Here is a 21,398-nt window from a genome sequence, read left to right as displayed (position 1 = left end):
TCTTGGGGAGGTTCAGGGAGCAGCTGCAGGCAGCACCACACTGAGCTGGAAGGATTCTGGAAATTTCCATTTCCTTCCTTCACTGTCTACTCTTATTTTTATCCATTGACATATTTTGGTCTTTTGATTTTTTTAGAACTCTTTGTTGCTCATGTTTTTAGGTGTAGGGTGGTGGAGTCAAGGGAGTGGGCTCAGGCTCTGATCTTCCATCGTAAACCAGGGATCAGCAAAGCTCTGATCACAGGCCATGATTCTTCATGTCTGTTTCCTCTAGAAACTTCACTTGGAGATGTTGGCAGACCAACCACGAACAACTAAATACCACAGCGTCATCCTGCAGAATAAAGAATCTCTGAAAGATAAAGTGATTCTGGATGTTGGCTGCGGCACCGGGATCATCAGCCTCTTCTGTGCGCATTACGCGCAGCCCAGAGCAGTAAGTAGGAACAGCTGTCCCTTCAGCGCCTTCTGAGCCGGGTCCCGGTGAGGTGTCCTCTGTGTGTGCGAGGTACTGTGTCGGTGAGACGGGCAGTGTGTGCTTGGAGGCTGAGCCGTCAGAGGCCGTGACATGGGTTTAATGAGTCACAAACAGCACAGAGTGGAATAGGACAGAAAATAAAACATCTGAATGAGCTGCATGTAGTGGGATATTTTTTTGTGAAATGTTTATTTAAGTTAAATATAGAAGCACGTGTGTCCACATGTCTGGGCTGGGCCACTTGGGCAGATCACCATCCAGGTGTCGTCTCTGCATGACTGCCTGGCAGGGACAGGACGGACCATGCTCTGTGATGCGTGCTGGACGCCCTTCGTCCTCTTCCCTATAAAGCATGTCTGGGCTGTGCAGAGTTGCAGCCTCGTGAAGGCCCTGACACAGGTAGATGGAATTCCTAGTGTACAGGTGAGACTGCAGTGCAGTGACTGCCTGGGTCCAGATCCCGCCAGCATCAGGATGTAAAGCTCAGGACCTTCCTCTAGGAACCTGGATTTGAAATTGTCTCAGAAGCCACTGATATCCTGAAAGTCCAGCTGTTCTCAGTTGAGTGCCAGGAACTTCCTGGGTCAGTTATGGACTGTGTTGCTGTGCGTCTGGGGGCCGGGCCGCTGGGCCTTATCCAGGAGGGCCCCTGGGGCGGGCTGCCCTGTGAGTGTGCGGAGCCTCTACCCACCTGCGGCCCTGTGTCTGCATCTTAGGCAGAAGACAGAGTTAGAATTAGTGGCAGCTCCCTTCCAAGGACTCTCTCTGGTGGAGATGACACACCATGGCCTGGCTACTGTCACTGCTGCCACACCTGCTTCCTTCTGTCACTGCCGTTTGCTGTTTTCTCTTATGCTGGTTCTGACTTGCCAAGGCGACTTAGGCTCGGGGAGAGTAGATGACAGGCCGCTGTGCGGGGCTGGGACAGGCACTGATGGTGCTTCTGCCACGTGCAGGTGTATGCAGTGGAGGCCAGCGAGATGGCCCAGCACACGGGCCAGCTGGTCATGCAGAATGGCTTTGCCGACATCATCACCGTGTTCCAGCAGAAGGTGGAGGATGTGGTACTGCCGGAGAAGGTGGATGTGCTGGTGTCCGAGTGGATGGGGACCTGCCTGCTGGTAAGGAACTGCTGGGGTGGGGTGGGGTGGGTGGTTGGGCTGGTGTCTGGAATCTTAACAAATCGTGATTAATTTTGACTTTTTTCCTAAGGTGATATGTTATTGATTTCTTAGCTCAGTGTCTTGAATTTTTAACTGATTAAAAAAATGCCTTTATGAGAAATCTAAGTCAAAGTTAATGTAACTTTCTCATGAGTGATTTGCATAAAGTCTGTTCTCTTGGGGAACCTGTGACTATCCAATACTTACTGTCTTGGGCTGTTTTTTTAATACCAGCAGAGTCTTTGTCTCTTTTCCCCAGCCTGGGTCTCCCCTCTCCCTGCAGCTCCCTAATTAGCATAAAGGAGACCCAGCCTGGAGTTCAGGCTCCCCCGAGTCACTCTCCCCCAGGCTCACACAGATGGGAGTGGACAGTTTTCTGGTTCTTCTCCCACTCTCCCTGTTCAATGCTTTGTGTGCTCACAAACTCTGAGCTTAGAAGGCAGGTGAGAGGTGAGTGGGAGCCAGGCCTTCAGGTCTGCAGCTCCTCCCACCTCTGCCTATCCCTCTCCTGGGCTCAACATCTCGGGACCTAACATGTTAAAGTGAAACATCCCAATCTGAAATTTATTCTGTAAAAATCCAGAAAAATAACATCTGAGAAGAATACGGCTGATGTTTCCAGGAATAGATCCATTTAAATAATAAGCAGACAGCTGTCGAATGTTGCCGCAGCTCCTTATAGATTGCAGAGATTGAGGGAGATGACAGCAAATGACCTTGGGCCTTTAACCCTGTTGAAATTATGTTGTCTGAAGATAAAGTGTACGTAGAGTCAACATCCATGATAATTTGGCTTGTTAATAACCCCTGTGGATTTATAAGATGATACACAGGGTAAAAAGGAACCAGCTACACCATTAATCCATGAAGTGGGCATTGGCCTTTGCCCCCCAAACACCAGCATTCATTCAATAAATGTGTATTGAGCCTCGTGGCCATGGGGAAATGGGGAGCCAGCCTGCGGTGGAGATGTGTCCCCATGCCCAGGGCAGTTGGGGGCAGCCTGGGTGCCAAAGGTCCAGCTCTGCTCCTGGCCGGGTGGGAGGGATGTGGGAGGCAAAGAGGAGGGTGGGGGGAAGAGGGAGGAGGAGGACGGTGAGAAGGGGGGTTGAGATGGTGGGGGGGGGGCAGGGAGGAGAGGGGGATGGGGGCAGCATCCAGCCTGCGGGGGCTGCAGCCTGGATTTGGGTGTGCTGGGCTTCGTCCAGTGGGGCAGGCCAGTTTAGGCTCTCTGTGTCCCTAGGACTTTGCCATGTCTTAGGCCACCAGGAGCTTTTAAGGGGTGGAGTAGAGATCAGCTTGTGTGTGGGAGACCACACTTGGTATGCATGGGCTGTAGACTGCAGGGCAGGGGGAGGGGGCGAGAGTGGGTGGGGAGGATAGCGGGGACCCCTGGGGGAGGGCGGGCGGGGCCTTGGGGGCAGCCCACTGGACTTGGGAAGGGTGGCTGGGTGCAGACTCTGGCCGGTGGGTTGGGTGGGTTTGCTGTGTTGGAGGCAGAGGACAGGCCTGGTGGGGGGGGACTTGCTGATGGGGGTGTGGACATAGCGGGCCTTGAACTTGAGGGGGTGGCGAGGTCTATTCCACATGCAGGTGCAGGTGTGGGTTTGACAGAGGGGAGTGGATGGTCCGGAGGGGCAGCCTGAGCCGAGCACCTGGAGGAGAGCCGTGGCTATCATGTTAAAGCAAAACCACCTGGCGCTTTTCCTGGTGCTGACCTGCCCGGTGCTGACCTGCCTGGTGTTGACTTGCTCGGTGCTGACCCACCTGGTGCAGGGCAGTGGTGAGGACAAATGAGGGGGTGGCAGCAAGTCACTCAGGATGTGGAGCGGAAGCAGATGGAGAGGCTGGAGGCCGGGTTGCTTCGTGCAGATGCCCAGGGACGTCCTGTGGTAACTGTTGATGACCCGGCCCCCTGCGGCTGCCCCTCTTCCCCTGTGCTTCTGACCTCCTGGATTCCACTCGACCTGTTGGTTATCTGCAACATTTGTTTATTTATTTATTTATTTTGTGGGGAAGAGTAGCCCTGAGCTAACATTTGTCACGAATCCTCCTCTTTTTTTTGCTGAGGAAGATCGGTCCTGGGCTAACATCCGTGCCCATCTTCCTCTACTTTATGTGGGATGCTGCCACAGCATGGCCTGACAAGCGGTGTGTAGGTCCATGCCCAGGATCCGAACCTGCCAACCCCAGGCTGCTGAAGCAGAACAGGCACCTTAACCACTACGCCACTGGGCCGGCCCGTATCCACACCATTTATTGAAGAGACTCTCCTTTCCCCATTGAGTATTCTTGGCTCTGTTGTCACATGTTAGTTGACCATGTATGCAGTGTGTACGTTTGTTTTTGGGATCTCTATTCTGTTCTGTTGGTCTATGTCTATTTTTGGGCCAGTACCACACTGCTTTGATTACTATAGCTTTGTAGTATAGTGTGAGATACCTCCAGCTTTGTTCTTCATTTTCAGGATTGCTTTGGTTATTTGGGGGTCATTTAAATTTTGGGATTTTTTTTCTATTTCTATAAAGAATGCCATTGGAATTTTGATAGAGATTGCTTTGAATCTTTTAGATTGCTTTGGGTAATAGGGACATGTAAACAATATTAATTTTTCCTATCCAAGAACACAGGGTATCTTTACATTTCTTTGTGTCTTCAGTTTCTTTCATCAATATTTTATAGTTTTCAGTAAACAGGTCTTTCACCTCCTTGGTTAAATTTATTCCTAGGTATTTTATTCTTTTTGATGCAATTGTGAATGGGATTGTTTTCTTAATGTCTCTTTCTGATAGTTCGTTAGTGTATAGAGATGCAACTAATTTTTGTATATTGATTTTGTATCCTGCATCTTTATTGAATTTATTAATTCTAATAGTTTTTTGGTGGAGTATTTAGGGTTTTCTGTGTATAATATCATGTTATCTGCAAATAGAGACAGTTTTACTTCTTTTCCAATTTGGATGCTGTTTATTTCTTTTTCTTGCCTGATTGCTTTGGCTAGGACTTCCAATATTATGTTAAATAAAAGTGATGAGAGTGGGCATCTTTGTCTTGTTTCTGATCTTAGAGGAAAAGCTTTCAGCTTTTCATTGTTGAGTATGATGTTGAGTATGATGCCATGGGTTTGTTGTATGTGACCTTTATTATGTTGTGGTATGTTCCCCAGTACCTATTTATTACCATGGAATGTAGTTGAGTTTTATCAAATGCTCTTCCTGCATCTGTTGAGCTGATCATATGATTTTTACCCTGCATTTGGTTACTGTGGTGTATCACATTTAGTGATTTGCTATGTTGATCTATCCTTTTGCCTCCCAGGAATAAATGCCACTTGATCATGGTGTATGGTCTTTTTAACATACAGATCTTCCTTGACTTACAATGGGGTTACATGCCAATAAACCCATCATAAGTTGAAAATGTTGTAATTAGAAAATGTGTTTAATACACCTAACCTACCGAACATCATAGCGTAGCCTAGCCTACCTTAAATGTACTCAGAAAACTTACTTTAGCCTACAGCTGAGCAAAATAATCTAACATAAAGCCTGTTTTATAATAAAGTATTGAGTATCTCATGTAATTTATTGACTACTTTACTGAGAGTGAAAAGCAGAATGGTTGTTGGGTACAGAATGGTTGTAAGTGTGTTGGTTGTTTGTCCTCGTGATTGCACGGCTGACTGGGAGCTTCGGCTCAATGCCACTGCCCAGCATCATGGGAGAGTATTGTACCGCATATCGCTAGCCCGGGAAAAGATCAAAATTCAAAATGTGAAGCACAGTGTCTACTGAATGTGTATGGCTTTCACATCATGGTAAAGACAAAAAATAGTAAGTCAAACCATCGTAAGTTGGGGACCACCTGTACTGTGAAATTCAGTTTGCTAATATTTTAAGGATTTTTCCTTCTCTGTCCATCAGAGATATTGGCCTGTAATTTTCTTTTCTTGTAGCATCCTTGTGTGGCTTTGCTATCGGGTAATGCTGGCACTGTAAAATGACTTTGGAAGTGTTCCTTCCTCTTCAATTCTTTGGAAGAGTTTGAGAATGTTTGGTATTAATTCTTCTTTAACTGTTTGGTGGAATTCACCATTGAAGCCACCTGGTCATGGACTTTTGTTCGTTGGGAGGTTTTGGTTACTGATTCAATCTCCTTACTAGTAATTGGTCTGTTCAGATTTTGTATTCATGATTCAGTCTTGGTAGGTTGTATGTTTCTAGAAATTTATCCATTTCTTCTAGGTTGTTCAATTTATTGGCATATAATTGTTCGTAGTAGTCTCTTATGATCCTTTGTATTTGTGTAATATCAGTTGTAATGTCTCTGCTTTCAGTTGTAATTTTATGTATTTCAGTCCTTCTCTTTTTTTCTTGGTGAGTCTAGCTAAAGATTTGTCTATTTTGTTTATCTTTTCAAAAAACCAGCTCTTGGTTTCATTGATCTCTTCTAATGTCTTTTTAGTCTCTATTTTATTTATTTCCATTCTAACCTTTGTTATTTCCTTCCTTCTAATAACTTTGGGCTAGTTTGTTCTTCTTTTACTATTCCTTGAGGTGCAAAGTTAGGTTGTTTATTTGAGATCTTTGTTTTTTCTTACTGTAGGCGTTTATTGCTATAAACTTTGCTCTTAAAACTGCCTTTGCTGCATCCCATAAGTTTTAGTATGTTGTGTTTCCCTTTTTGTTTGTCTGAAGGTATTTTTTTATTTCTCTTTTGAATTCTTTGTTGACCCATTGGTTGTTCAGGAGTAGGTTGTTTAATCTCCACATATTTGTGAATTTTCCAATTTTCTTCTTGTTTTGGATTTCTAGTTTCATAGCGTTGTGGTGAGAAAAGATGCTTGATATGATTTCAGTCTTCTTAAATTTATTAAGACTTGTTTTGTGACCTAACATATGATCTATCCTGGAGAATGTTCCATGTGTGCTTGAGAAGAATGTGTGTTGTGCTGATGCTGGATGGAATGTTGGATGGGATGTTAGTCCATCTGGTCTAACATATAGTTTAAGTCCAGTGTTTCCTTATGATTTTCTTTCTGGATGATCAATCCCTTGTTGAAAGTCCCCTACTGTTACTGTATTGCTGTCTATTTCTCCCTTCAGATCTGTTAGTATTTGCCTTATATCTTTAGGTGTTCTGCGTTTTGAGGTTTTAATTGAGATTTTACATGACTCTATTTTCTCTCCTTTCTTAGCATATGTCATACTCTTTTTTCTTTTTTAAGTGGTTTCCCTTCATTTTGCAGTATACATTTACAACTCATCCAAGTCCACTTTCACATAATGCTATACCACTTCATGGGTAGTGCGAGTACCTTATGATTATAAAATAATCCTAATTTCCCCCTCCTGTCCCTTGTATAATCATTGTCATTCATCTCACCTATATATGAGCATCCATAAACATATATATACATACGTACATAAGCATACATGGACATGGTCAATTACTGTGTTGCTGTTATTTTGAACAAATCGTTAGATCAATTAAGAAGAAGAAAAATAAAAGTTTTACTTTCACTTGTTCTTTATTCACTGCTTTTATTTCTTTATGTAGATCCAAGTTTCTGATCTATATCATTTTCCTTCTCTCTAAAGAACTTCTTCTAACATTTCTTGCAAGGCAGGTCTACTGGCAACAAATTCCCTCAATTTTTGTTTGAGAAAATCTTTGTTTCTCCTTCACTTTCGAAGGATAATTTGGCAGAGTACAGAATGCTAGATTAGTGTGTTTTTCCTCTCTACACTTTAAATATTTCACTCCACTCTCTTCTTGCCTGCATGGTTTCTGAGGAGAAGTCAGATGTAATTTTCTTTGTACTCCTGTAGGTAAGGTGTTTTTTATCTCTGGCTTCTTTAAGGACTTTATCTTAGAGTTTCCGTAGTTTGAAAATGCTATGCCTGGGTGTGCATTTTTTAGTATTTATCCTACTTGGTGTGCTCTGAGCTTCCTGGATCTGTGGGTTGGTGTCTGACATTAATTTGGGGGAAATTCTCATTCATTATTGTTTCAAATATTTCTTCTGTTCCTTTCTCTCTTTCTTCTCCTGTATTCTCACTACATATATGTTACACATTTTGTGGTTGTCCCATGATCCTTGGATATTTTGTTTTTCCAGCCTTTGTTCTCTTTGCTTTTATGTTTTTGAGGATTCTATTGTCATATCCTCTAGCTCAGAGATTCTTTCCTCTGCTGTGTCCTGTCCACTAATAAGCCCGTCAAAGGCATTCTTCATTTCTGTTACAGTGTTTTTGATCTCGACCATTTCTTTTTGTTTTTTCCTTGGGATTTCCACCTCTCTTTTTGCATTGCCCATCTGTTCTTCTCTGCTGTCTACTTTATCCTTTAGATATCCTTAGCATATAAATCATAGTTGTGTTAAATTCCCAGCCTGATAATTCCAACATCCCTGCCATATCTCAGTCTGGTTCTGATGCCTGCTGTGTCTCTTCCAACTGTATTTTTTTGCCTTTTGGTATGCCTGGTAATTTTTTCTTGATAGTCAGACATGATGTACTGGGTAAAAGGATCTGTGTAAATAGGCCTTTAGTGATGTGGTGTGAGGTGTGGGGAAGGGGAAGTGTTCTATGGTCCTGTCAAAGGTCTCAGTGTTTCAGTGAGCCTGTGCCTCTGGACTGTGAACTTCACAAGGTTCCTCAGTTTTTTCTCCCCCTTAGGTGGGACAGGATGTCTAAAAGGGGCTGGAGTTGGGTATTTCTCCTTCCCCAGCTCAGTTAGGGCTCTGGTAAAACGCTCGCAGGTAGGCTCTGGTTAACTAGTTTCTCCTGAGGGCAGACCCTGTTGAGAAGAACAGAATACTCTGGCATATTTCAAAGTGATTCCTTTTCTCCTGCCCTGTCAGAAGCATGAGGGGATTTTCTCCAGTATTTACTGTAGGACCCTGGTGGAGGTCCAGGAGGTAAAACTCACAAAAGTGTAGGGTCCCCCAGTGACTGAGCCCCCCTGGAGCTTTTAACTCTCAGTTGTCCATGCTGAGCCTCCAGCAACTCGTCACCTGCAGGTCAGGTTTCCTGCCTCAGCACTGGTGTCTGGGGAGGCTTCTGCTCTGGTGAGTTGTGGTTCCCTATGTTGGCCTGTCGATTTCTCCAATTTTGGAGGCAGCCGATTGCTCTGTGACCTCATTTCTCTTACAGATCTAAGAATAGTTGTTGGTTTTTCAGTTTGCTCAGCTGTTTACTTGTGAGGACAGGGTGGCAGAATAAAAAGCTGCCAAGCTTTTTATAGGCTGGGCTGGAAAATTTGGCAAAATTCAACTTTAGTTCATGATTAAATTTTCAACAAGCTAGGAATAGAAGGGAATTCAGTCAACCTGGTAAAGGGCATCTACAAAAAACCTGCACCTGCTTAATGGTGAAAGGATCACTGCCTTCCCCCAAGAGCAGGAATGGGGCAGGACCACTCTGCCATTCCCATGCAGCATTGTTCTGGAAAACCTAACCAGTGCAAAAGAGAAAGGAGAAATAAAAGGACACGGACTGAAAACAAAGAAAGAAACCATCCCCTTCTCAGACAACGTGATTGTCTTTGTAGAAAATCCCAAGGAATCTCCAAGACATTTCTTAGAACTAATAGGCAGGTTTAAGATCACAGAGTGCAAAGTCAGCACACAAAAATTGGTCATATTTTTATATACTAGCAGTGTACAATACCATTTACAGTTGTCTTTACATCACAAAATACTTAGAAATCCAATAAAACATGCACAGGTTCTGTATGCTGAAACTGTGAGATGCTGTGAAAGAAGTCACAGAAGACCTAAATAAGTGGAGAGATGTACGGTGCTCATGGACTGGAAGACACTCTGGTAAAGATGTCTCTTCTCAAGTTAATCTATAGATTTAATACAATTCCAATAAAAATCCAAGCAGGATTTTTTTTGTAGATACAGACAAGCTCATTTGTAAAAATAAAATGTGGAATGTAAAGAAGCTAGAATAGCTGATAGAATTTTTAAAAGAAGAATAAAATTGGAAGAACTATACTACCTGACTTTAAAACTTAGTATAAAACTACAGTAGTCAGCACAGTGTGCTGTTGGTAGAGGGACAGACACATAAGTCAATGGAACAGAGTAAAAAAATAGACTCCTACAAATATGGTCAATTGATTTTAACAGAGGAGCAAAATCCGTTTAATGGAGAAAAGATAGTCTTTTCAATGAATGATGTTGGAACAGTTGGCCATCCATATGCAAAAAAAACCACTTCAACTTTAAGCCTCATACTTCATACAAAAAAATTAACTCGTAATTGATTATAGATCTAATTGCATAGAATATAATACTTATATTATTATAAGTATTATAACTTTCAGAAGAAATCATAGGAGAAAATCTTCATGGGTTAGGCAAAGAGTTTTTAGGTGTGACTCCCAAAGCATGATCTATTAAAGAAAAAGTTGATAAACTGGACTTCATCAAAACTAAAAATATCTGCTCTGTAAAAGATAATGTTAAGAGAATGAAAAAACATGCCAAGATTAGCAGAAAATATTTGCAAATCACGTATCCATTGTGTATCTTGAATATACAAAGAACTCTCAAAATTCAACAGGAAGAAAAAAACCTAATTGAAAAATGGGCAAAAGACTTGAACAGATGCTTCACCAAGTGGATATATGGATGACAAATAAGCACATGAAAAGACAGTCAACATTATTAGCCATCAGGGAAATACAAATTAAAACCATAATGAGATATAACTACACACCTATTGAAATGGCTAAAACTTTTAAAAATACAATATTGCCAAGTGCTGGCAGGGATGTGGGTCAACTAAAACTCGTAATGGTGGGAATATGTAATCATGTAGCCATTCTGGAAAACAGTCAGGCTATTTTTTATAAAGTTAGAGGTACACTTACCATATGAGCCAACAGTTATACTCCTGGGTATTTACACTGGAGAAATGCAGGCTATGTTCACACAGAAATCTGTACGTAAATTTTATACTAGCTCTAATTATAATTGCCAAAAAACTGAAACCACCCAACTGTCCTTCAACAGGTGATAAACAACTATGGATAAACAACTGTGGTACGTCCACATGATGGAAGACTAGTGAGCAACAAAGCGGAATGAACTCTTGCTACATGGATGACATGGACAAACCCCAAAAACGTTATACTGGAGTAATTAAAATTATATAGAGTAGTTAAAAAGTGTGATATTGTTACAAGAAAAGATAGATGAACAGGATAGAAAGCACAGAACAGAACTTTTTAGTATACGAAAAAGTTGGTATTGTGAGTGAAAGAAGCCAGTCTCAAAAGATTATGTACCGTATGATTCCATTTATATGACATTCTCAAAAAGACAAAACCGCAGGGATGGAGACCAGATCGAGGATGTGACGACAAAAGGATAGCATGAGGAGTGTTTTCGGGTAGCAGAGCTGTTCTGTATCCTGATTGTGGTTGTGGTTACACAGATCTATGTAAGTGTTAAAATTCATAGACTGTAACCAATTTACTGTATGATAATTTAAGAAATAACATGAAGAATTATACGTACATAGTTTTCACGTGTGTAGATTTGTGTGTGTGTAAAGAAAAATCCTTGAAGATAAACTGCCGAGTGATGACAGTGGTTCCTTCTGGGTGCTAGGTTTACTCATGGTTTTTATTTTTGTTTGTGCTTTTCTAAATTTTTCCATACTGAACATGTATTACTTCTGTAATAAAACCTGCCTGAGGTTATTTAAGAAAAACAAAACCCGTCTGTGGCTTCCCATCAGCTACAGGATGCAGGGCCTCTGGCCTCCGCCCTGCTGCCTGGCACGCCTTCTGGTTCAGACACACAGCCTGGCCTCTCGGGGCTGTTAACGTCCCATGTCCTCAGTCCTAGAGGGCACGTGCCCCCTGTGCTGGGGTGTTCTGAGCACCGTGGGGGGCGTCGGCCGCTCTTCTGACTTAATGGACGTGAACCTCCGTGGCCCTCCTGATTTGATGTTTCATGTTTGTAGGAAGTGATTTCAGTCAACTTAAAGGGTTGTGAAAATTTGGAGAATACCCCAGAACAAATTGATCTTGTTTGACAGTTAAAACCGTGTAGCACTTAAGGGCTCTTAAAAATGTATTAGCAACTAACTCCTGAGTGACCGAGGTGGGGGCGAGACTCAAGGTTTCTCCCGACCTTCAGCCATGTGCCAATTCTGAATTATAACGTGACTTGCTGTGACATAAATCCAGGCTGACAGGAATCGGTGACCCCTGATATGTGGGTACAAGGTGAATCCTCCAGGACGTTGGCTGGGCAGCGCTTACCCTGGCTGGTAATACTCTTGAGGGTGACACTTAGAAAGATCCCAGACTGTCTGAATGCAGCCAGGGAGGTCTTCGCAGACTCGGGCCTCAGTCACCGTGTCTCCTGTGTGTCTCCCTCCCGTGCAGTTTGAGTTCATGATTGAGTCCATCTTGTACGCCCGGGACGTGTGGCTGAAGGAGGATGGGGTCATCTGGCCGACCACGGCCGCGCTGCACCTGGTGCCCTGCAGTGCGGACAGAGACTACAGCAGCAAGGTCCTCTTCTGGGACAACGCCTATGAGTTCAACCTCGGCGCCCTCAAGTGAGTGGCTGCGGTTGGGGCGCATCCAGGCACTGCATGGGGCTCCGGGCGTGCGGACTGCAGGCTTTCTAAGACACAGAACCACTGTACTCTTGCAGAGCATGCCACAAATAATCTAAGTTGACTCACATGCCTGAGAATTTTGCACATTGCCTTTAACGCCTTCAAACTGGCAACAGATGTGATGGGAATTGGAATTTTTTTTGCAGTGTGAGTTCCCCAATATAATGGGAAAAATAAGGTCATGTTTCAAAATGAGGCTGGTGTAAATGTGCGGGCTGTTAAAACACAAATGTGCGTTCCCACTAAAAGCTCTAAATTTTTAATAAGCATCAGAAAATGTATTAGTGAAGTCATTCCTTGCATTTTGCAAAGAAAGCAATTCTCCAAAGTAGTTGATTTCCTGATTTTTAACATGCAGACACACTTGTTGAGTTAAGCTTCAGGTTCTAACATAAAATGATTTCCTGATAAGGCCTTTACATTTCTAATGTTGCCTTTTCTGAAAAGAATGGTGACATAAGTGGGCTGCTTCCTCTTCTGAGGGTACCGTGAGAATTAGGCAGAGACCCAGCATCTGCCCTGGAAGGTAGGGAAGGGCCTCTGTTTGTCAGAAGCTGCAAGAAACTTCGGTTCGTGCAGTGAGGACCAGATGAGCCTGGACGCCTGTGAGACACCCTGATGGGGAGTCAGCTGTGGGACGGGGCCTCTGGGCCTTTTTGTTTTTTATTGAAAAGTTTTAAAAAAGAGAAAATAGTAACATAAAGGTATGAAAGTTCCCCAGTTAATGTGTTGTCATGGTATCCTCCACCCAAATCCCTGAGGGGGGTGGGGTGAAGATCCCTGACAGAGCTGTCCTGTAGTTCATCCAGGAAACAGTGGGTAGGAACGGCTGGGAAGGTTCTGAGAAGAGCAGTGAGGAGGTTCTCATGCTGCCAGGCATCAGCGTCCCCAGTAGTCAGAGTGATTGAAGCCACGTGGTCCTGTGACCAGAAAAGAGAGCAGAATAGGCCTGGAGGCAGTAGCAGGCGTCGTGCTGTGTGGAAGAGGTGGGAGTGAGGGCCAGGGCAGCAGATTATTCTGGGACAGTTGTTTAGCCCCTTGGAGAAAGTTCTTTTCTTCTCTCACATCATACATTATTAAAATTTAATTCCACGTGGATTTAAGAGTTTTGTGTTAAAAGATCTGCATCAACTACAGGAGTCTTTGGGGGCCTGTGTGTCAGGTTCTCGACGGAAAGAAAGTCAACACAAACAGAGAGGCGCTGGACTTCATTTTATAAAGATGGACAGAATCTATGTGTCAGAAAACAGCAAAAATGTAATTAAAAAAGGCAATGACTACATACTTAGAGAAAGTTACTAGCTGACAGATCTTAAGAGTCAATTAGAGGGGGCCGGCCCCTTGGTTTAGCGGTTCACTGCACACACTCCGCTACTGGTGGCTCAGGTTCCGATCCCGGGCGCGCACCGACGCACCGCTTCTCTGGCCATGCTGTGGCGGCGTCCCACATACAGCAACTAGAAGGATGTGCAACTGTGACATACAACTATCTACTGGGGCTTTGGAGAAAAAAAGGAGGAGGATTGGCAATAGATGTTAGCTCAGAGCCGGTCTTCCTCAGCCAAAAACAAAAAAGAGGAGAATTGGCGTGGATATTGGCTCAGGGCTGATCTGCCTCTCACACACACACAAAAAAGTCAATTCGAAAAAGATGAATACCCAAATGAAATTATAGCCAAGTCACAGAACAGGCGAGTCACGAAAACTAAATAAAATTACCAATAAATATTTGAAAAAAATTGCAACATCATTAATAATTAAAATGAATGCCATTTTTGCCCACTAGATGAGTGAAGATTAAATTAAAATAGAGTCCGTGCTGCATGAGCTGCGGGTGAATAGGACAGAACACTGTCTGCCCAGAGCTGTGGGTGTGGGGACTTTGTAGGGCAGGTCCACCCCACCACCATCAGAGCCTCTGGCTGAGAATGTGCATCACAGGGTCATGGCCTGGCTGGACCATGGCTCTCCATAGAAGCCTGGTTAAAATGCTGTATATCCGTCTGATAGAGTATTGTGCCACTGTTTAAAAAAAAAACCGAGTGTTTTTAAGAATATCTAATGATATTAGTGTTAAGAGAGAGCAAAACAGGGAAGACACACACCATTTATACAGAATGACTCCTGTTTTGCACAAATATGTGTACATGTACATATGTCTGTGGGGAGAAAAGTCAGTACATCAAAATGCTACTGCAGGAGTGTGGCGGATTTAAATTTTTTCTTTATACTTTTCTATATTTTCCAAATTCTTTATAAATGCATAATTATTTTTATCATCAAAAAATATTAAAAATATGTACATACAGTGGAATCTTTATTAAAACGTTTACTTTTATTTGCTATTTCTGAAGTTACTGCCGTGCTTAATTTTTGAAACATTTCTGTGGTAAATAATGGATTACCTTCTGGCAAGCACGGGGTTCAGCCGGTGAAATGGGGGGCTGACAGGCAAAGCGCCCCTGCAAGAGGCCCCACGTCTGTCTCTGTGTTTAATTTATGTCGAGACAGCACAAGGGTTTCTCCTGAGGGTCGAGCTCAGGTGGGCACCTTCAGTCCTGCTGATTTACTACGTTTACTTATTACAGAGTGACTCACGCAGGAATATCTTTTTTATTTGCTGTGTAATAGAAGATCCCTGAGAGATATTTTGAAATGAAATAGATTCTAAAACCGAGAACACACTGCGGCTCCCTTGTCTTCTAGGTACATGGAGCACGTTGGTTTCTATGTGTTCAGACCCCATGAATAGGACAAAGGGAGGTGCCCTGTTGCTCACACCTCCGGCAAAGGCTCCGGAAGGCTGTGTGGAGCCCAGGCTGGCAGCAGGGAGGAGGGACACAGGGCCCTGGGGCCGTCAGGGTTGGGCCCTCGGCAGCCCTGCCTCTGCCCTCAGGCCGTAGACAGTGATTTAGAATTCCTGCTGATACAGAAGTGAGAAAGCACAATGTCACGCATGTGTGTGTCAAACCTGAGATGTTGGTAAACGCATTTGAGCAATTACTTTGACCTTTTCCCCAGATCCTTAGCAATTAAGGAGTTTTTTTCGAAGCCCAAGTATAACCACATTTTGAAACCAGAAGACTGTCTCTCTGAGCCGTGCACTATATTACAGCTGGACATGCGAACTGTGCAGATTGCTGATCTAGAGGTGAGAAAAGATGACTGCTTCCTTCTCACATTAAATAATTGCTGCATGCATGCGAGAAGCTTGTCATACAAATGTGCAAATTTGCTAACTTTTTGCTGTGGATTTTCCCAGTATTTTTTTTTAATGTTCTAATTTTATCTTTTATGTTTTTACGTTATTTTCTCCATAGTTAACCTCTTTAACATCTTGAATTATTTTTAGATTTATGTTTAATATTCTCAGAATCTTCATATTCGCATAAATTATATCTAATTTCATCATGGAATTTGAATCAAAAAATTTTTAAAGTTTTTTTGGCTATCGATGACAAAATTCTTAAAATTCTTTCTTTTATTTACCTCTTTTGCCACGAGGTGGCGTGTGTGGATTCAGGATGTGACCATTTTAAGGGTGGCCCTGAGGCAGAGGAGCAGGTCCCTGAACCCCCTTCTGGAACTTAGATGGGCAGGACTACCTGAGAACAGAGCTTTTGAAGCTTGAGTCAGTTTTGGCGTTGAGAAGACCCAGCCTGCAACTATTTATGCGATGAATTGAGAAGAGCAAGTTTTCTGCTTGAATTTGGGGGTAGAAAATTAGGAAGATGAGGCCCACATTGCTTGAAACCTTTTCTGATTATCTGCAGCCTTTGAATTCACGATGCAAGTTTTAATATTTACTTTCCCCAGGAGGAATTTCATGTGGTTTTTAATGTATTCAGCTAAACTAGCAAGTTATAGAGTTGTTTCATAGTTACTGAAATAGATGGTATGCTGCTTCGTTCAGCGTAGTGTTGTGGGATTTGTGAAATGTGGCCCGCAGAGGACAGAGTTGCTCATTCTCACTCACCGAGAGCCGAGGCGGCCTCGTGTCGCGTGCCTGTGGAACCCACCGGGTTTTCTTATTTGTTTGCTTGAACACAGACAATGAAGGGCGAACTGTGCTTTGATATCCAGAAAGCTGGCACTCTGCACGGGTTCACAGCCTGGTTCAGTGTTTGGTTTCAGAACCTGGAGGAGGACGAGCCGCAGCTGGTGCTGAGCACGGGACCCTTCCATCCGTGAGTGCTGCTCCCCTCCCTCGGTGGGTGGTCGTGCGAACACAGTGGCTCTCGGAGGAGTGTGAACGATTTGCCTTAAGTTGTTGGTCTGACAGAAAGCATGACAGAGTCCTGAAATGAAGATCCAGTAATGTCAAAAGTTGACCTAAAATCTCCAGACCAGGCTGACCCCTGGGTGGGGAGCTGCGGCCTGGAGCCAGGGTGTGTGGGTGGTGGGTGGGCGCTGGGACACGCTTGTGTGCAGGTGAGTCTGGGGTGTGCGCCCCCACTCACCCCTGTATCGGGCTTCCGGGGGCTGCTCCCGGACCCCCTGGATGACAGACACAGGGCTGCGGGAGGAGCAGGCTTCGTCTTTTCTCAGTTGCCCTAAAGGCTGCCACAGCCTTTTATAGTCTCACACCAAAACAGTCAACAGAACCCTAGGGGCTTTTGCTCAGACTCTTTGGGGAAGGCAAATGTTTCTTGAGACAGTTTTTGTGTGGTAACGTTTTGTGGTTGTGTGCTTGCTCACGTGCGGGGGGAGCTGACGTTTCTGTGGTGCGGGACCAGCAGCCCTGTGGAGACACCGCCTTCATTTAGGGGCTCTCATTGCCCTTCTCAGCACCTGCCCTCGAGACGCTCCTCAGACATGGCAGTCGGGGGAAGTGAGCAGGGCACGGGGGAGGGGGTGGCAGACACGCCTGGGCTAGGTGCTGGCTGTGGCATCTGGGCCTGGAAGGACCCCAGCGGTCCCTTTGTGAAAGGAGAGCAGGCCGAGGGGCTGTTTGCCCAGAGCGTCCTGTGGAGACGGCTGCGCTGGGACTCCGGCCAGTCGCCCTTCCAGAGCCAGCGGCACAGATGTGAGCTGCCCCCAGACGAGGGCAGGAGCCCTAGAAACCAGCAGTGAACAGTGGTGTGCCTGGGTGGGTTTTCCACTTGAGCGTCTGCTGTGGGGTCGTGTCTGGGGTGGTGGGTGGGGAGCAGACGGGGTGCAGAGCCCGAGGACACGCTCAGTGAGGGGCCGTGGCGGTTGAGGAGGAGTGGCCTTGAGTCGGGGAGGATGTGAGAGACGCGGAGGGGGAGGCGGCCGCGCCTCGCTGCTGGGCGTGACCATGGGGCCCACGCCAGGTGCACTGGGTGGAGGAGAGTGTGGGCACCTCTGGGCGTCAGAGCTTGCAGAGCTTCAGGAATCCTAGAGGGTAACTGTTTGCCCCAAATGTCACAGTTCTCTTGCCCACATTCATCCTAACTTTCAGAGAAGAAGGACTTTTTGGGACATGATTTCATCAGTGTAATTCCTGCTTTAACTGCAGGAACCAGAACCTTGGGCATCAGTGGCTTAGAGAAGGGGGCAGGCTGGCTCGGGGTGGATGCCCACTGTGCGAGGATGCGGAGGCTGGGTTGACTGTGTGAGGGACCTGGGGAATGGGCACCACATGGGGACCCTGTGTCTGGCCATGCGCCCTCCGGGCCACCAGGGTGAGCTGCCCTCGCCCTGTCTGGAGCCTGAGAAGGGTCCAGGAGCCGCGTCCTCACTGGGCTGTCTGGAGTTGGCCTTGTTGTGACGACTCCGCCATCCCATCTGGCTCACAGGACTGGGGTGCGTCCAAGGTGAACCTGAGAAGTCGGGCTCCCGGAGAGGAGCCAGCGCCAGGTAACGCCGCGCTCCCTGTCTTGCAGCACCACCCACTGGAAGCAGGTGCTGTTCATGATGGATGAGCCCGTCTCCGTCCACAGGGGAGACGTGGTCACAGGCTCCGTTGTGTTGCAGAGAAACCCAGTGTGGAGGAGACACATGTCTGTTGCTCTGAGCTGGTCCGTCACTTCCAGACAAGACCCCACGTCACAGAAGGTAAGATATTTAGCTGTAAAGTCATATGCAGTGGTGCTGGTCCTGGGAGACAGGTTTGTGGTGACGCAGTGGTGGACACTCGTTCCCACCCCAGCCAGACCCCTCGGCCACATCTCATCGGCGTCATTTTTCTAATCCTTGGGCTGGGGAGTGGGTGCTGTTTTTTATAGAGCAGGAAAGAGGTGCAGGAAGGTAAGTCATGTCCTCTGACACAGCTAGTCAGTGAGAGCAGAGACCCACACCAGCCAGGGGGCCGCCCCTTCTGCACGTCCAGGGGCCCCAGGTGGAGGGAAGGGGCGGAGGGCTGAGCCACTGCTCAGCCTTCCACGCGCCGTGGTGCCTTCAGCAGTGTGTCGTGTAGGTGTGTGGTTTGGGAGTCAGGTTCTCACTGGAGCAGTGATTTGAGGACAGAAGAGCTGTCGTTCCCATGAGGAAACAGTGCATCCAGGTGGGGGCCTGAGGCTGCTGAGAAATGGATTCCCTTCTTCAAGACTCAGGGTTAATGTAGGAGAGAAGAGAAAACAGTCAGTGGTTTCCCTTGTTTTTTAATACCTGTTTTGTGCTTTACTTTATGATAATTTTATGTTAAAAGTTTAAATGTTTGTCATTTAAAAAAAGATTCTGCACCTGAATGCCATTCTCTTGTCCAATAGTAAATTATTGTTAGGAAATACTGCATGTTAATCAAACCGAAACAATTTCTTATTTGATTGATTTGTTTTCTTTGTCCTTTTCAGGTTGGAGAAAAAGTCTTTCCAATCTGGAGATGACAGCTGATGTTCTCTGGGAAGCAGTGCATGTATTGGAGGAGTGAACATGAGTGAATGAAGACGCACCTGATGTGAATGAACATTCCTGTGAAAGCTCGTGAACTCTCGCTCGCCTGGAAGGTTGTAACACCCTTACCTGTGGGCTCCAGGCCATCGTCAGGGTCCCCCACAGACAGATGTGCGTGGGCTCAGCGAGAACTGCCCTCGCCACTGTCCCTGCCCGTGTCTGTCCTCTAGAAGGAGGCTGTGTTTCCAGGTGTCCACCAGTGGTGTCCACAGTGCTGACCTGTGGGTGAGTTGGTGGCATGGTGTTCCTGAGCTAGTCTAGTTCTCAACTCGTAGGACACACACATCAGCCTTGTACCCCTGTGAAGTGACTGTTGATGCGTCCTGTGTTAATGGTTCCTTCCTGCCCTTGCTTCATCCACTCAGCATGCAGAGCGTGGGGTCGCACAAAGCCGTGCAGGACGTGGAGGTGGCGATGCATGCGATGGGGCTCTGCATGGGATAGTACAGTTGTAGCGATGTCTTCCAGGTAAATTACGTGTTGGATATAGTACATGCTCAATAAATATTTTTAAATGAATGTTGGTGTATATCCTATTTCTATGCATATACATTAGTTTTTACAAGCAGAACTCATACTATATGCATTACGTTGTAACCTTTCTCATCTATTATGAAGAAACTTCTGTGCTGTCTACTTTTTTGTGTGTGTATTGTTTTGATTTTTAGTTAGCTTTCTATTGAAATATAAAGTATATACTCCAAACAGCGTAAGTCATGAGTATACAGATGGATGAAATTTCACCAAGTGGACACACATGTAACCAGTGCTCTGACAAGACCTTTCAACACCCGGCAGGCCCCAAGTACCCCTTCCACTCAGTACCGCTCCTGAAGGTGATGCCTGACTTCTGACACTATAGATTGCTTTTGCCTGGTGCTGAACATTGTATGAATGGAGTTATACATTGTGTGTTTGCTATGGACTGAATGTTTGTGTCCTCCCAAAATTCATATGTTGGAACCTAATTCCCAAGGTGATGGTGTTAGGAGGTGGGGCATTTGGGAGGAGGTTAGTTCATGAGATGGAGCCCCTGTGAATAGGAGTAGTGCCCTCATAAAAGAGACCCCAGCGAGTGTCCTGCCCCTTCTGCCACTAGAGGACACAGCAAGAGTGGCTGTCTGTGAACCAGGAAGTGGGCTCGAAGCAGACACCGCGTGGGCCGGGGCCTTGGTGTTGGCCTTCCAGTCTCCAGGCTGTGAGAAATAAACTTCTGTTGTTTGAGCTGCCCAGTGTCTGGTGCTCTGTCTGGCAGTCCATAGGGTCTAAGTGCTCTCACGTCTGCCTTCTTCAGTGCACGTATGTTTGGGAGCTTCATCCGTGAGTTGTGTAGTGTGTTGCCTTCTCATTGCTGGGTAGTCCACTGTTTGAATGTTGCACAATTTATGTGTCTTATTCCACTGTTGGTGAAGTTGGGTTGTTTCCAGGGTCCAGCTGTTTTGATTGGTGTGAATGTGAACATTTCTGTATGTGTGTTTTCATTCACATAGGTATGTACACATTTCTGTTGGGTATATACCGAGGAGTCAGCATTATTAGAAATGACCAGACAGTTTTTCAAGTTGAAGAACCTTCTGTCGCTTCCAGCAGTGCGTGAGGTCGCAGTGCTTCACATCCTCATCATCAGCGCTGCACACCCACTGTCGTCTGTGTTTTCATTCTACCCTTCTGGTGGGCGTATGGATTCTGTGCCTTTCCCTGGTGGCTGACGCAGCTTCCTGTGTTCCCTGGTCATTGGCTGGCCTGCTTTGGGAGTGCTTCTTCAAGTTTTGTGCCCATTTTGCTATTAAGGTTGTTTGTCTGTTTCTAATTAATCTTGCAGGGATTCTTGATATAATCTGGCTAGGAGTCCTTTAACATTCATTTATTTTGTGTGTGTCTTCTAACCTGTAGCTTGTTTTTCACTCTCTGTAGAGTAGTTTGATAAACAGAAATTCTTAAGTTTTATGTTGTCCAATTTGACATCATTTTTCTTTCAGGATTAGCATTTTTTGTGTCCTATTTAAGAAACTGTGCCTATTCCAAGATGATAAAGATATTCTACTATATTCTCTTTTACAGCTTATATTGTTTTATCTTTTGCACTTAGATCAGTACTCCCCCTGGAATTGATTTTGTCATTGATGGGAGGGAGGGGTTGAGATTTCTTTTCCCCAAGGAGTAGAAGCTTAGATCATCGATTTCCAAGCTTTTTCCTTTTCTAATATGTGAATCAAAACTGAATTTTCCTCTAGAGCTGCTGTAGCTGCA

General features: G+C 45.2%; 1 protein-coding gene across 6 annotated transcripts in view; it reads left to right on the top strand.

The window, feature by feature from the left end:
• PRMT2 (protein arginine methyltransferase 2) overlaps nt 1-19,667 on the top strand; it is a 32,079-nt gene extending 12,412 nt beyond the window's left edge. For all 6 annotated transcript variants that reach the window (XM_087417871.1, XM_087417870.1, XM_004429684.3 and 3 more), the window contains 7 exons: nt 275-436; nt 1,435-1,599; nt 12,055-12,230; nt 15,315-15,444; nt 16,344-16,480; nt 18,140-18,311; nt 19,049-19,667. In XM_087417871.1, the coding sequence (XP_087273997.1) occupies nt 275-436; nt 1,435-1,599; nt 12,055-12,230; nt 15,315-15,444; nt 16,344-16,480; nt 18,140-18,311; nt 19,049-19,081 (975 nt within the window). In that variant the 3' untranslated portion in view covers nt 19,082-19,667. The remainder of the gene's footprint in view (nt 1-274; nt 437-1,434; nt 1,600-12,054; nt 12,231-15,314; nt 15,445-16,343; nt 16,481-18,139; nt 18,312-19,048) is intronic.
• Nucleotides 19,668-21,398: the final 1,731 nt, after the last annotated feature.

The sequence above is a fragment of the Ceratotherium simum genome, chromosome 27 (genome assembly GCF_057802395.1).
Source record: "Ceratotherium simum simum isolate JZ-2026a chromosome 27, ASM5780239v1, whole genome shotgun sequence".
NCBI lineage: Eukaryota > Metazoa > Chordata > Mammalia > Perissodactyla > Rhinocerotidae > Ceratotherium > Ceratotherium simum.
This window is presented reverse-complemented; position numbering and strand designations above follow the sequence as displayed.